Source organism: Hipposideros armiger, unplaced genomic scaffold, assembly GCF_001890085.2.
Source record: "Hipposideros armiger isolate ML-2016 unplaced genomic scaffold, ASM189008v1 scaffold_609, whole genome shotgun sequence".
NCBI lineage: Eukaryota > Metazoa > Chordata > Mammalia > Chiroptera > Hipposideridae > Hipposideros > Hipposideros armiger.
In genome coordinates this window covers 378,155-393,040 of record NW_017731959.1, presented here as the reverse complement: position 1 = coordinate 393,040, position 14,886 = coordinate 378,155, and the positions used below count along the sequence as shown (strand labels likewise).

The following is a 14,886-nucleotide window of genomic DNA, read 5'->3' as shown; positions in this document are numbered from 1 at the left end:
ACGTACTCCCTTCCTGGGGGAGAAGAAGGCAAGGCAGGTCCTTTCCAGCTGGCCCAGAACGCAAGTCCCAAGCGAGAAGGGGACACAGGGCTTTGTGCAGACGCTCACAGCAGCTGTCTGGGCTCCCCACCTCGCTCAGCGAAACAAACGTTTCCTTCCAGACTTAGGCTTTGTGATCACATTATTTTATTAGAGTTAGATCATCAGTAGTCTCTCAAATTAAAAAAAAGTACAAAAACTACATACAAAATGTTAGGTCAGACGACTAAACTTTCCCGACTCAGGGCCAAGTTCTGCAAAGGAGAAAGAAAAGGGTGTGAGTTTAGGAGGAGGACTGGAGGAGAGGGTCCAGGAAGGGTCTTAAAGTCAGGGAAGTATGTTCACTCACCTTCTTAAGCCTCCGCTCCCGTGAGGCCTGGGAGTCTGTCTCCGAGTAAGGGGGGGGCGCTGGAGGATAGTAATCCTCCTCTTCCTCCCTGTAAGGTCGCCTCTCTGCTGGCCCCTTTTTCCTCAAGGCCTCTTCCAGAAGCTGCCCATCATATTGGGGGTCCCTGGACTTGGAGCCATCATCCCGGGGGTCCCGGGAACGGTGGTGGCGGGACCTAGGGTCAGCATGAGGGCGGTCTCTAGACCTGAATTCATCGAAGTGGGGATCCTGGGAGTGTGGAAAGCCCCTTGGGTCGTCTTGATCATAGAGGTCATCACGGCTGCGGCTTCGAGGGGGTGCATGGGCTCGACCTCTCCTCCCACTACTTGGGGGGGACCTCCCGGATTCAGCAGAGCCAGGCCGTGTGAGGTCATCCAAGGCATCCACAGAGTGGGCCCGGGGCCGCCCGGCCCCCCAGCCACTCCTGGGCCGCTCGGTGAGGGGCTCTTGCTCCCACCTCTCGGGACTTCGGGGGGTGTGGCGACCCCATTCCTCATCCCGGATAGGGGTGAGGGCAGGGCCCCGGGAAGGCCGGGTTCTCCAGTCGTCCTCATGGAGGGAGGTGACTTCACTCATGGCTGTAGGAAAAGGAAATGTTACTGACTGCTGGGAGGTCAGAGGTGCAGCAGCTTCATGACTTGGCTCACAGACTCTTTACTGGGCCTAGGCTTCTCATCTGTTATGTGATGATATGCAGCGTCCCATACACTTCTCACTGTAGCCATGGTAAGGAAGGGGGGACTATGTCCAGGATTTGCAGCAAGCCTGCCTGAGACAGGTTTATCAAGGAGGCATGCTTCCCCTTCCCCTCCCCTCAGGAACCTCTCAAACCTCAAGGCTCCTACTCACCTCGTTCAAGACGGCCATTGGGGGGGCCTGGCCGAGAAGGGTCAAAGTTGGCCAGCTCTTTCTCCATGTAGTACAGGACCCGCATGGAGTCATCCTGCTGGCTAGCCTGAATCCTGTAACCACTACGAACTTCTAGGGACAGGAGATGGAGGGGTTCAGTTTGGGTGCTGACCCAGCTCCACCCCCTGTAGGCATGTCCAACTTCATAACAATTGGTTCTTACCAGAAGTCACACTGCTGTCTGTGTCACGTAGGAGGGGTACCTGGGAGCTGTGGCCACCTACTGAGGGAGACTGGCTGTGAGTGGCTACCCACCTAGAGCAAAGCCTTGCATTCCCAGCCTCAAGCTCTCTTCCTTCCAGCCCCACACCCCTTAGTGCCCAAATGCCCAGCCTACCTGCTGCTCCTAGCTCCCACAGGCCTCACCTGAGCTATTCCTGTCGAAGTCTCCAGGGTAACCGTTGTAGACAGGGCCCATGGGAATCATGGCTGCTGGGGGTGGGGTCTTGGCCGGGGAGAGGTAGGCATAGGTGCTGGGGGCGTAGATGCTTGGGACGCCTGAGGTGGCTGCTTTGCCAGCAGCATACACTAGGAGGAAACACACAGTGTGAGAAGGTAGCAGAAACCATGCTGCCCTTCCCTGTGATAGAAGGTTGGGAGGGATGTACCTAGACCTTCTCCCCAGTCCACCAGCGGTGGAGCTTCCCTAGCCATGTGGTTGGTTTCTGCAGGTCCATCTTCACTGAGTCCACAGCTGTGTGATTCCTCAGAGCTTTAAGGATGTGTGCACACTAGCAGCCTGTGGCCCCAATCTGGCAGACCAATCTGTTTTGTTTGACAGTGATGGTTCAGCAACATTTGTCGAAGTTTTATATAAAGTTCCAACTTTCTTGCCACTTTATCAGAAGATGTGGCTACCCTGGGCCTGCATTCTCATGGAGCAACAGGAGGCAAAGATGCCCCGTTAGATAAACCCCATATGCTGGACCCACAAGCTCCTCTCAGGCCTGCTTGGTCCTCCCCATGGGGTCTTCAGGACCTAGACAAATGGGGATGAGTCTGAGGCAGGAGCATAGGGACCCTGTTCACTTGTCTCAGCCAAGCAGCAAAGTGTTTCCAACTCAAGGGCGCATCCACTTCTACTACCCGCCCCCACCTCACTCCTGGGCCTAGGCTTGACAACTCAAGGTCAAATCCTCCTCACTGCCTTTCTCCCCAGGCAAGAGACTGGGTTCTGGTGGCCGCTCTTGTAGCAAAGTCACTGGGCCTAGGCAAGTCACTTCCTCCCTGGGCCTCTAACAGGAAAATGGGTGAGGGTCGGGGGATAGGTTCAGAATGATCCCTTCACCTCTGATTCAGTGGGGAAGCAGGAGGCTGTGCTCAGTGCCCCCCAGGGGAAGCCCCTCGATCGCTCAGCTGATGTTTTATAATTAGCAGATGGCCCAAGAGGGCTGTGGCTGCACAAAAGTAACAGGAACTCTGGCGAGAAGTTAATGGGGCCTCGGTTTTGGGTAATGGACTCAGATGGAGGAAATCTGCAGTCTCCACCCCAGCCTTAATTAGTGGGGTAACGGCAAATTTGGTTGCAGCCCTTGGTCCCTCCCCAAGGGACTAACATCCACCACCTGAACCAGCTCTCAACTAAAAATGACAAGAGAAGGGATGGCCAGCACAAGCCTCCAGACAGCAGTGGCTTTTTTCAGGGGAGAGATATTTTGAAGAACCAAGTTGCCCACCACTGAGCTCAATGACCATAAAATTGGCCAGCAAGGACAGAGCCGCAGCCCCGTGCTGGGCACTTACAGTCTTCCCTTAATGCTCATGGCACCCCATGAGGTCAGGGCCTTGCAGAGAAGGAAACAGGTTCAGAGAAGACACTGCTTGTCTGAGGTCACCCAGTGTGAGTGGCAGGGCTCTGATTTGCATCCTGGCCCTCCGTCATTAACTGATGTTGACAGCAGCAAGGTCCAATGGCTAGTGGGCATGAAACATTTTATGTAGGCCGAGCCCTGCACTAAATGGTCGCCACACCAGTTCCCCAGACTCACCCTGTACAGAGGTCTCTTCCACAGCCCCATTTGACAAAAAAGGAGACTGAGTCTGAGAGGGAAAGTACTCACTGTCCTTCCAAGCTGGTAAGGAAGCAAGCCAGGCCTCAAACCTCAACCTGCCCAAGTTTGCAACAATCGCATACGATTCTGCTATTAACGCAGCTTGGACTGTGTTACCCTGGAGTTCTGGCACATCTGTGTAAGCTTTAAAGTACACAAACATGCATCTCTCTGGAGTACATGGGTCATTCTTTACACAGCCTGTTCATTACTGGCCTAGAAATGGGCAGGCGCCATGAGAGGAGCTGGTCTATCCCTCTTTCGGTCTCACGTTCTAGGTGCTCCTCACATGTGAAGTTATTTGTTTCTCGCTATCAACATCATCTGTTCATCAACCAAAGATATGGTGAACTTGACAATGATGAAGGAAAAGGTGGAAGTGTTGAACTTACTAAGGACTAGTAAAGAAGTATGCTTCCATGGACACCATTAAATGCAAGAGACTAGATATCAGATATGTCTGCATATAAGAACGTGGCCAACGTAAACTTTCATATCAAAGTTGATGAAAACAGTCACGAAAACTTCACAACAACTGCGTGCAGAGGTGCTGGTATACCCAGAGGGTCCCCGAGAAGGGACAATGCGGCAGCGGGAGGAGGGAGACTCACTTTCTTCTTCTATCCCCTCGCCTATCTTGTTTGCTGCCCCCGCCCCCCGCCCTTCAGCTCTGGTCCCACTTCCATTCCCAACCCTCCAGGTGCCATGCATGTGCTAGATATGCCTTTAAACATAGTGTCATGTAAAAGCCAAGTGCTTGTGTGGGTATGGGTTTTTTAAATTTGCTTAAGTTATGTGGTATTATAAATCCTGTTTGGTTCCTTACCTTTTTCCCTTAAGTTTTTTGGGTTTTGTTTTGTTTTTATTGAGGAACAGTGTATTTTTCCAGGACCCATCAGCTCCAAGTCAAGTAGTTGTTTCAATCTAGTTGTGGAGGGTGCAGCTCACAATGGCTCATGTGGGGATTGAACCGGCAACCTGGGTGTTATGAGCACCGTGCTCTCACCAACTGAGCTAACCAGCCACCCCAAGATTTTGTTTTCAAAGGGAGCTTTACTTTCTAGTGAATGTTTTGTACTATTTGAATTTTGTTTTTTACCACATGTAGAGATTATACTTTCAAAAATAAAAACTCAAGGATTAAAAATAAATGCAAAGTTGAGGTATGTAAATAAAAATCTGAATCAGCTGGTCCTCCTTGGCCCACTTTCTCCCAAATCGCTTGCCCCATAACCTCTAGACCGGTGGCACCTCGTCCCCTTGAATCCAGGTGGGACACCAAGTGGGAATGGTCACGCAAGGGGCACTTACGAGCCTCTGGGCAGCAGCATTTCTCCGGGCAGCAGGGGCACCTGACGTAACAGCAACAGGTGTGGGGGCAACACTGACACCAGCAGATGCCCAGCAGGAGGAAGACAAGGAAGACAGCCAGGCAGACAACAACCACGAACAACCAGTCTGCAGAGAGATGAGAACAGGCCCTGAGCCAGGAGGCCTACAGGAGAAGAGGGACACAGGCACACAGCAGGGCAGCGCAGAGATGGGTAGAGCAAAAGCTATTTGCAAAGCTTATTAGGAAAGCTGCAGCCCTTGCTGGATTCTCTGTGCTAGAGGCTGGGGCGCAACAGCAGAGGGATGCCTACCGTTCTACAACCCAGGCCAGTCCCAAAGTTAGGGAACTCACCCTGGGCTCATCGGGGCAAGGCAGAAAACGAGAGGTGACCTGGCCAGAGCAAGACAAGCTGTAGCCTCAGAGGGGCGGATAGAGAGCCAGCAGCCCAGATCCCAAACCCCAGAAGAGCACTATGAGCACCAGTCACAGGAGCTTCCTGCCTACACTCCAGGCCCATCTTCAGCCATCCCAGCCCACCCCAAAGCCCAGAGCCAGGCCACGAGATGCCAGAGTTGGAAACAGGCGAGGTTAGTGGGGAGTCTACAGAGAGCGGTGTTTAGGGTGGGGGAGAATACTTAGAAGAGGTAAGTGATGTATGGGGGACTCCACCCCCGTACCTTCCATGGGCCCCGCCTGAAAACCAGGTAAGAGCTCAGCCACCCCCGAGGTCCTGCCTGGAGGGACAAAAGAGAGACAGATTATGCTGGCAAGGGCCAGCCCAGGCCACCCCTCCCCTGAAGCCCAGCTCCAGGCTCCTCTGGGTGAAGGTGTACCCTGAAGCAGAGGACGGGTTGGTGGCCTAGAAGGGTCCCAGCACGTGGTTCCTGCCCTCCATCCCCCTTCCCCATGTGGGTGCTGTTTTCCAGAAGGCTTCCATCACATAATTCACCCTCTCTCATGCCTCAGGGGATTTTGCTGCCCAAAAGGGTTCCAGTCCATCTCCCATTGGTTCTGACGGTGCAACCTCGGTTTGGGCGCTCCATCTTTTCCACGTACACAGGTCCTATTGCCCCAAAGGGTTGCATCTTGTGATAGGACAGTCTTATGCTAATCAGGCACAGCAGGCACAGTGTCCTAGGGCCCATGAAAGTTTTAATTTTATTTTAAAATCTGAATTAAAAAATATACCAAATATATAGTAACAAATTGTCTTTATAGCAAGGCAACCATTAAATAGAATTTTTTTATTATAGAGGAAGAGGTCCATGAAGGCAAAAGTGCCTAGAGCCCCTAAAAGTTATAGGGTGGCCCTAGTTCTTTGGCCCACAAGGGTCCCATCTTGGTCCATGCATGCTGCCCTGTCCGCCAGTTTCATGGCACAGCTTGTGCCTTCCCTCAGGTGCCACAGTTGCTCTGTGCCCTCAAGCATATTGTAGGGGCATCCACACACCCAGCTCACTGCCAACAAACCTGTCTCCAAAGCTCATGCACTCTAAGCCACGTGCTCCCACAAGGGGGTTCCAATATCCAAACCAGCAGTTCTCAAAGTGTGGTCAAGGCCCCAAGGCCAAAACTATTAATATTTTCATGATAACACTAAGCCAATATTTGCCCTTTTCACTCTCGTTCTGTCACGGGTGTACAGTGGCGTTTTCCAGAGGCTCTGTGACATGTGATGACATCATTGATCTGATGGTAATGGATTGTGTACTTGTGTGCCTTGCTTTAAAAATTTCCCAGTGCCAATTTCTAAGACATTAAGCGACTATAGGTATAACCCACAAAAACGTGAACAAAAACTCTTTGAGATCCTCAATAATTTTTCAGAGTGTAAGCAGGTCCTGAGACTGCATTTTGAGAACTGCTCATGCAAATTGTGCATCTTACCAAAGGAACACAGAGGTTCTCTGGGTCACTGGTGCATGTAGTCTGTTGCCCACGCATGAACTCTGTGGCATGGCCTGAGCACCCTGGAGCATGCTCCCGTCATGTGTGCTCATTCACACATGCGTTTCCTTGCATCACGCACCATGCATATGATGATGGCAATGTATAGCCTAGCAGCATCTCACATACAGCACATGTCACACAAGCCTGTATGTATGTGTAGGCTGAAAACAGGGCATCTGGCTAAAGGCAGCATCCCTTCCACACATGGCGATGGCAGTGGTGGCGGCAGGCTCATAGCTAGACAAGGACTGCTAGTAGCTACCCTACCCTGTCCTTGGGCATCGAGAGGGCCTTGTCTGAAGGAAACACTCACTGTATAAGCCACACAATGCCATCCCAGCAGGGCAATAAGGTTCCCGTCTTTGGCAAGGGCCTCCGGGGTCAGATGTGGCCCTGGAGATGTGACAGAAGGTTGGTCCAGTTTCCTCTCAATTATATACACCATCCTCCCTGCCAATCAACTCTGACCATGTCTATATTTTTAGAAAATGAGATGGGAAGAGGCCGAGTCCCCAGTTCTCTCCACTTGTAGTTTGGCTCTGGCTTATTTGAAATGTTGCGGGTTGTGGGGGGAGTGTCTCTGCCCAGGGAGCAGGGCACAGGTAAGCCCAAGTGACTGGTGGTGCCATGAAGGGAAAGCAAAGCAGGCGACAGAGCCCAGAGAGTGAGCTGGAGGGCAGAGGGAGACACAGAAGTGGGAGAAGAGCCCCTCCCCCTTCCCCTCCCCTTCCCAGGCCCTCGGGGCCCAGCCCACTCACCGAGGACGATGAGCTCTGCGTAGGCCTCGTTGTTCCCCTGGAGGTCCTGGGCTGAGACCACGGAGCAGTAATACACACCACTGTCCCCCCAGGCTGTCTGGTCGAAGGTCAGGTCAGCATCTGTATCAGGAGAGTGTGAGGCCACCGCGGGGGAGGCCAGGGCCTCCGCGCAAGGGGACATCAGGGAAGGGACAAGGGAACAAGGGCTGCAGATGCACTAAGTGACAACAAAATATTCATACCCAGGCCGTGATTCCTCCTAGGCTCTGTATTAAACACTTAACATGGGGTATTTCAAGAAGTCTGTGAGGTGGGCAGTGTTATTTTCCCGGTTTATAGATGAGAAGACCTGACCCGCCCAAAGTCATGTAGCTCATTAGTGGTGGAGCTGGGATGGTCCGACTCCAGAGGGAGCGCTTCAGAATTATAACCATGCTGTTTGCCACCTCTCAAAGCAAAACTTACCTCCCCCTACATGAACCATCAGGGAGCCTGGTATAGGCCCAAGGATGTGGGTCCAGGATAAGGAGACGCCCAGGCTTGAGAAAGAGTGTGTGTGGCGGGGGAGTTAGACCATCCCAGTTCCCCAGGTCAGGCCCAGGGCTTGGGGACGCTCAGGTCTGAAGCAGCCCTGGGGCAAGGAGCCTATTAATTACACCATAATGAAGTCTTTCAGCACATCCGGTTTTCTCGCTACTCCTCAGGCCCTAATTAGTCAAATCCCTACAGCCATCCACCAGTATGGGACCGGGTGAGAACTAGTGGTCAGCTTCACCTAAGGCCACAGAGGACAGGAGACAGGAGCACCCACACAGCCACCCGCCCCTTTCCTCCCAGCTGCTCTGGCACTCTGGCCCCCGCTGACCTGCCTACCACCTTGTGCCCTGTATCCACTCCCTTCTCCATGTCAGCTGAGGGCAGTAACTGTGTGTGCCCCAGCCTGCAGCACCTGGCATCCACCAGGGCATCAGCCAATTGCCAAAGGAATGAAAGAACCCAAGCCTTTCGCCTATGGAAGACCTCACGTCCATACAAAATCCCTCCTTTCGACGTCTCTCAACCACTGCAAACGCCTTACCCTGGTCCTTGGCACGATCTGGCCACCAGTTACCACACTAGCCTCATCCCCACCATTCTCCTTCACTCACTAAGCTTAGGACACATCAGCCTCCTCACTGTGCCCCAGCATGCTGGCCCTGACCTGGGCTTGTGCTTGTGCTGGTACCTCTGCCTGGCACCGTGTCCTCAGACCTTGTCAGGGCTGGTTCCACCCTGCTCACACAGACCCCCACCCCACTGCTGAACTGTATCAGCCAGCTGAGGTGCGGAGCACCCCCGATCCCATACCCAGGAGAATGTGAGCGTCATACAAGTAGAACCTGGTGTCTCAGTCACTGGTGAGTCTCCAGTGCCTGACACAGGGCCTGGCCAGGACCTGGAAATGAGTCCCTTCCGTCCTCATGCTAACCTCACTTACACTAAGCATTTGTTGTCTGTTCCAGCGTTCTGGACACATGCTATATGCAAAAAGGCCCTTGATACAGTCATTAAATATTCAGCACATAATTACTGAAAGCATCCTGTGTTCCAGGCACTATATCTGAGGCACGTGGTATACTCTAGAACAGTTCTCCGTGGACGCTGGGGTTCCCCCAGACCTTTTCAGAGAATCCCAGAGGTCAAAGTTATTTATATAGTAATACTAAGATGTTATTTGCCTTTTTCACTTAATCTCTAAATGTACTATGGCGTTGTCCAGAGGTCACATGACATGTGCTATCCCAATATATAGAATGCAGAAGCAGCTCTGACAATCCAGCTTCCTGTACTCTGCCAGGCTTCAAGGAGATGTGCAAAAACATAAAGCAATGACACACCTTTCATTAACGTATTTTTTGGTTTGTTTTGGAAAATATGGTAGTATTTTCATAAAAAGTCTATTATCTATATTAACCTATAAGGAGTTGATCATTGTCATTTTAAATATTTTTTAAATTTCTCTCCATTTGCTAGGTATAAAAACAAAGTTCTTTGAGGACCTCAGTATTTCAGAGTGTAGAGACCTAAGACCCTAAGACCAACAGTCTGAGAACCACTGCTATAGAAACCAGATATAAATTATCCCTGACCTTGCAGAGCTCAGACCTTAGCTTGCAGAGAGACAAGTAAAAAATGTAAATACAAGGCATATCAGATGGTGGTAAGCAGTACAGAGAAAACCAATCAGGGAAGACAGACAGAAAGCGCCAGTGTGGAGGTGAAGGTTGTGCAGGTTCAAGTAGGCTGACCTTAAGAGCAGATATGAAGGAGTGGAGAACACGACTCCACTCCATGGTCACGCATCTAGCCACCAGTTATTGAGTTCTATGTGCTGGGTCCCGTTGCATGTATTCTGTCACTGAATCCTCGTAAACTCTGACCAACATTCTCCCACACGCTTCAGACTATCCAGAGTGCCACCATTTTCCCACCTTGTCTTTAAACCACACTCTGACCACGCCTCTCCAAAACCAGAGTTCAAGGGCAGGTCCCTGCCCAGCTCTGAAGACTGTGGACAGGAACCTCCACCACAGCAAAAGTTCATAGGCCAGGAGTTGAAATCTGGGCTCCTGTGGCTCAGATCTGGGACTCAATGCATTTTCTTGGCCTGCATGATATTTCTAAAACCCACAAAAAATATGGCTTTCTGGCTTCTTTTGATCAATTCAAAGCCCTGGGCCCACCTCCTTCCTGCAAGGCGCACCCTGTCCCCGGTCTGTTCTATGTCTGGTCCTGACATGCTGGGCCGGGTATTGCTCTAATTGTTTTGGGTGCAGGGAGAAGATGCCGGGTCTCCAGTTAGGAACAAAAGTTGGACCTCTTCCACACCTCTGGGCCTCTGGTTCCTTATCTACACACAGCCTTCATGATCTTGGGGGTCCCGTGGGCTCTCTGGTCCAGTGTTAATGTGTGGGGGGTGGGGGGTACACGGACTCTAACCAAGCAGCATGAGGTAGAAACAGGGCTCCTATCCAGGTGCCCCACATATCACCCAAAGCAGGGAAGAATGTAACGGGGAGTTGGGACTCACCCGAGTTGAGGGACACAGAGGATGAACCACCATTATAGTTTGCCCAGGACTACTGTAACTTAAAACCCGATGGTTGGTGACGCTAGGAACAGCACAGGGAGTCCACATTTCTCCATCCTGAAAGCTCAAATGGAGGAAGCTCCCATGGCTACTGGGCTTCCTGAGAGGACGTCCACACAATGGATGCTTACAAATCACAGCCTGTATCAAACACGGGCCCAGGTCAAGGCAGCTTGAAAGACCTGGGCCTGCGAAGCCTTTAGAGCATGAAGACTCTGCCCCAGGGTCACTCTGGAGCTTTGGACTCAGCAATGGCATGATTCCAGCCAGCCTTCAAGGGCACTCTCAGCACTTGGGCTGTCCTCACAGGGCTGCTGGACAGTCATGCCTTGTCTTGGCCGGAGAGGTCCTGGGATATTGGGGAGGAGGCCAGGACAAGATGAACCCCCCAAGAAGCCCTCTGTCAAGAACAGCAGGATGCTTTGGATTGAGTTGCTCATGGAAATTCAGGGCAAGTAGGTCTGGTCCCGCCCCAAAACAGGATTGACAGGCTGGGTCCCTAGAAACTTGCCTTTTGTCCATGGTTTAGACAGAGTGAGAGAAGGAGTGTGTCCCATGGCCTGGTCTCTTGCGGTCTGCAAAGGGACATTCCCTTCGCTCTTCTGCCCTCATGCCCAAGATTAAAACCCTAATTTTGTTTAACACAGTGAAAGGATAAATCCATTAAGTGGGTGCGCCTTCACTCCTTACCCACTACTGCCCATCACCTTTCTCTGCGCTCTAGATTCGTTAGTGCCCAAGTCCCAGTGCCTCCTCAGATCACATCTGCAGAGATCTTAAAGGATGTGCCCAAGTCACTCCATAAAGCACATGACCCAGGTCTGTCTTATTGTAGCACTCAGTACTCTCTGATATTCTCTTACTCTTCCTTTATCTGCATATTTACTGCCTACCTCATCCCAGCTGAAGGCAAGGACATCAGCTATTCTGATGACCATGCCATCCCCAGCACCTACAACAGCACCTGGCACTTAGTAGGTGATCAATAAATACCAACTAAATGGATGAATGAATGACTTCCCCACCGCCCCTTACTTAGTCCCAACAGGCACTTTCTATCAGCAGGAAGCATTAAGGTTAAGGACAAAGGCTCTCAGGGCTGCCCGGGTTCAAATCCTAGCTCCAGCTCTTTACTAGCTGTGCGCCTTAGACAAGCTACTTTACTTCTCTGTCTCAGTTGTCAAGTGCAAAATGTGGCCATGAGGAGTCAGGGGGAGAATGTGTGTAAAGCGCCTGGCAAGTCGTACACTTTCGTCATTAAAATCTCTCGCCCCTTCAGTTCACTCATGTTACCTCTGTGAGAGCTTTGCTGACCACCCTGGGCAAGCAAAGGGCTTAACAGCTTAGAGACTAGACCCAAAGTGGCTGACATAGAATCGCAGCTCTTACCAGCTGTGTGACCCTGTGCAAGTCACTTTGCCTCTCTGGGCCTCAGTAAAATGACAGCAACAGAATCTACTTACACAATTACTGTGTGATCTAAATGAGTTAATCCACGTAAACCTGGATTACAGCCTGGCACATAGGAGGCCCTTTATAAGTTGTTACTGACATAAATTTTACTTACTATGGTAGTATTAGTATTATAAAACCCTTGCCTCTTTTTCCATTACCTACTTTTCTTTATCTCCAAGTACTTGAGAGTATGTGTTATATTTATCTTATTTGTCTCCCTCACTGGAATGTGAGCTCCACAAGGGAAGGGATTTGATAATTTTGTTTACTTCTGCACTTCCAGGGCCTTGAAGAGCACCTGGTATATGTTAGGTGCTCAATAAATCTTTGTCGTTAAATAAGGGAATGAGTGGATAGGATAGAAGGAAGGATCCTGCCTTTGTCAGTCCTTTCAGGCACTAGCACTGAGAAGCTTGAGGTGGGGACTCCAGGTTGTGCACAAGAGAGCCAGCTCGAGCCTGTCCCTGTCCCCATGTCTTCTCCCTTGCCCCATCCAACATACTTCCTGTTATAGTGATCCTCCGGCCCTGATAGTAGTCTCCCAGGGTAACGGCATTGCCTTGCTTGGTGGCCACAACCCTGATGGTGCGCACGCTGTCCTGGCACTCCACATAAGGGTTGTAGCCTGGGTTACCAGCCGCCAGCTGGGCATTGATCTGGTTGTCGACGCTGGCTGGGGAAAAGGCATCAGCGATGCGGTCCCGGCAGAAAGACTTGTACTTCCAGATCACGATGGGTGCCGTGGGGGTCGTAGTCAACTGGTAGGTGCAGGGTAGGGTCACAGGCTGGAAAAGGATCACCACGTGGTAAGGGTCTGACACGGTCACCTGGATGGCACTGGCAGGGGCTGAGGGCAAGAGGAGAGTCATCAGGGACCGCTATGAGCTCTGGGAAGTACTTCAGCAGAAATGAGCAACATCCCTTGTCACCAAGTTGACACTTAACAAGTGTATGGTTTTACAGAGCGCCTGGCACACATTGTTCCTTAATCCCCAGAACTGGTGAGGCAGCTCAGATAATCATGCCCATTTTATAGACCCATGGGGCTCAAGTGGCAGGTACAAGGTCAGATGGACAGATTTCTTGGAACATCCTGTCCATCCCTCATCTCAGAGTGTGTCCTTTGAACCACCCCAGACCCCTCTTCCCTTGGCCATTCTCTCACAGAAAGGGCTTCTCTCTGTGGTCTGTACAGGCAAGCCCCAATGACCACCACAAAGTACTGGGGACCCGATTTCAAAAACCACCACCAACGTTCCAAGTTGCCCCAGGTTTTGTGATTTTGGGGAGGGGGGCGTGTAAATTAGCCATGGAGTAGCTAATAGCTAAAGCCCCCATAATGTCTCCATCAGCCTCCCACCTCACCCTACCCAAAGCCATCTCAAATGAACACACCAAAAGTCCTTGCAGAAAGATAAAATTCCCCCCAAGCTCTCACTCAAACAAACATCCGATCCAGTGAAAGCTTGCCAGCAGAATACGGTTTCAAACCAAGTCCAAAAGTCCATTCCACCAGGCCTTACACACAGATACTTCGGAGCCTGAGGTACATGAGTGGGGAGTCCCCCATCCCGCACCCACCCGAGGCCTGGGCGCTGTTTCTTGGTCTCTACCTCTAGGAAGCGTCTGATCCAGCCCTCGAGTGCCCGCTCCCCATTCCCCCATCCCGGCCTTTCCCAGTGATCGGCTGGTCCTTCACCCCTGCTTTAAAAATAGTCCCATTCTCCTTGCCGCTCCAGGGTTCGCGGTCCCGGAGTTTCACTTCCTGCTATCTCTGAACAAGGGCAGGGGAGCGCTGCCTACACGAATGGAGGCATTCCCCTCACTCTGGCACACAAGGGATCTCCCGAGACCCTGGGGATCGGGAGGTCCCCGTCTCTGCGATTCTTCCTCCTCCAGCTCTCCTGCCTCCTTGTTGGTGTAGAACCCCATCCTTCCCCCTTCTTATAGTACCCTCCCGGCCCTTCCACCGCACCAAGGGCCCCGCTCTGAGTACCTGTGCACAAGGTGCCGAGAAAGAGCCACACGAAGACAACCGCGCCCCAACTCGGGGTGGCTAGGTAGGAGCCCAGCCCCGAGGAGAGTCCAAGGGCCACTGGCGCCATTGCGGCCATCTGGCCTCGTCTGGTCCGCGCGTCCCCTCCCGGGTGCCCGGAGGGTAGGGGGCGCGGCGCGCACCAAGGCTGGAAGGAGTGCATGCTCCTCCCCTTCCCGCTTCCGTTTCTTGTCCCTGTTCCAAGCCCACCCTGCCCAATTCTAGGATTCTAATGACCGGAAACAACGTGGATGAAAAATGCCTCCAGCTTTCTGCGCGAAACTTGCTTGATTCACTTTGGTTCTCTCAGCCACTCCACCCCCTGCGAGCTTTGGGAATGGATCGGCCCAGGTACACAGGGTGAGAACGGAGGGCTGAGCAAAGGGGTGGGCGGCGGAAGGGGCTCCTCTGCCTCCCTGCCCGGAAGTGGGTTGACCCAGGTGTGCTCCAGCCCCTAGGGTCTGAACCAAGTGACCAGCCCGCCGGGTGGGCGCCTGCAGACCTGCGATCCCGTCCCGCGCACTCCTGCTCCGGCCACGACGAGCGGAGTGTGACTCATGAGAACCGAGACTCAACTGGTGTGATTCACCTGTTGAGGGGGGCGGGCCCCGGCGCGCACCTGTTTCCTCTCACCCCTCTCTCCGGCCCGCGATGGACCCGCCTAGGTATACCATGCAGGGCGGGGCGAGTCTAAACGAGCTTGGGATAGGGAGAGGCTTGTCATTAGCGCCTGCTTTTTCCACTAGTCTTGGGGTTCTACTCGTCCCAATGGACTGAGGCGCCGCGGGCCTCTTGTGTCCTTCACTTAGATGACTTAAAGAACCAAGTGAAGTTCCCA

The 14,886-nt window shown here is 52.3% G+C and overlaps 1 protein-coding gene across 2 annotated transcripts; it reads right to left on the bottom strand.

The window, feature by feature from the left end:
• Positions 1-168: 168 nt before the first annotated feature.
• LSR (lipolysis stimulated lipoprotein receptor) lies at positions 169-14,471 on the bottom strand. 2 transcript variants are annotated; one of them, XM_019624844.1, is made up of 10 exons: positions 14,010-14,471; positions 12,516-12,860; positions 7,429-7,548; positions 5,398-5,454; positions 4,699-4,845; positions 1,703-1,864; positions 1,500-1,559; positions 1,277-1,408; positions 389-1,005; positions 169-293 (listed from the first exon to the last, which is right to left on the bottom strand). In XM_019624844.1, exons 1-10 carry the CDS (start codon positions 14,209-14,211, stop codon positions 258-260), a joined length of 1,878 nt encoding a protein of 625 aa, XP_019480389.1. In that variant the 5' UTR covers positions 14,212-14,471; the 3' UTR covers positions 169-257. The 2 variants fall into 2 exon arrangements, with proteins under 2 accessions (XP_019480389.1, XP_019480390.1); XM_019624845.1 differs by lacking the exon at positions 5,398-5,454 and having other exon boundaries at positions 14,010-14,470.
• Between the last annotated feature and the right edge of the window lie 415 nt (positions 14,472-14,886).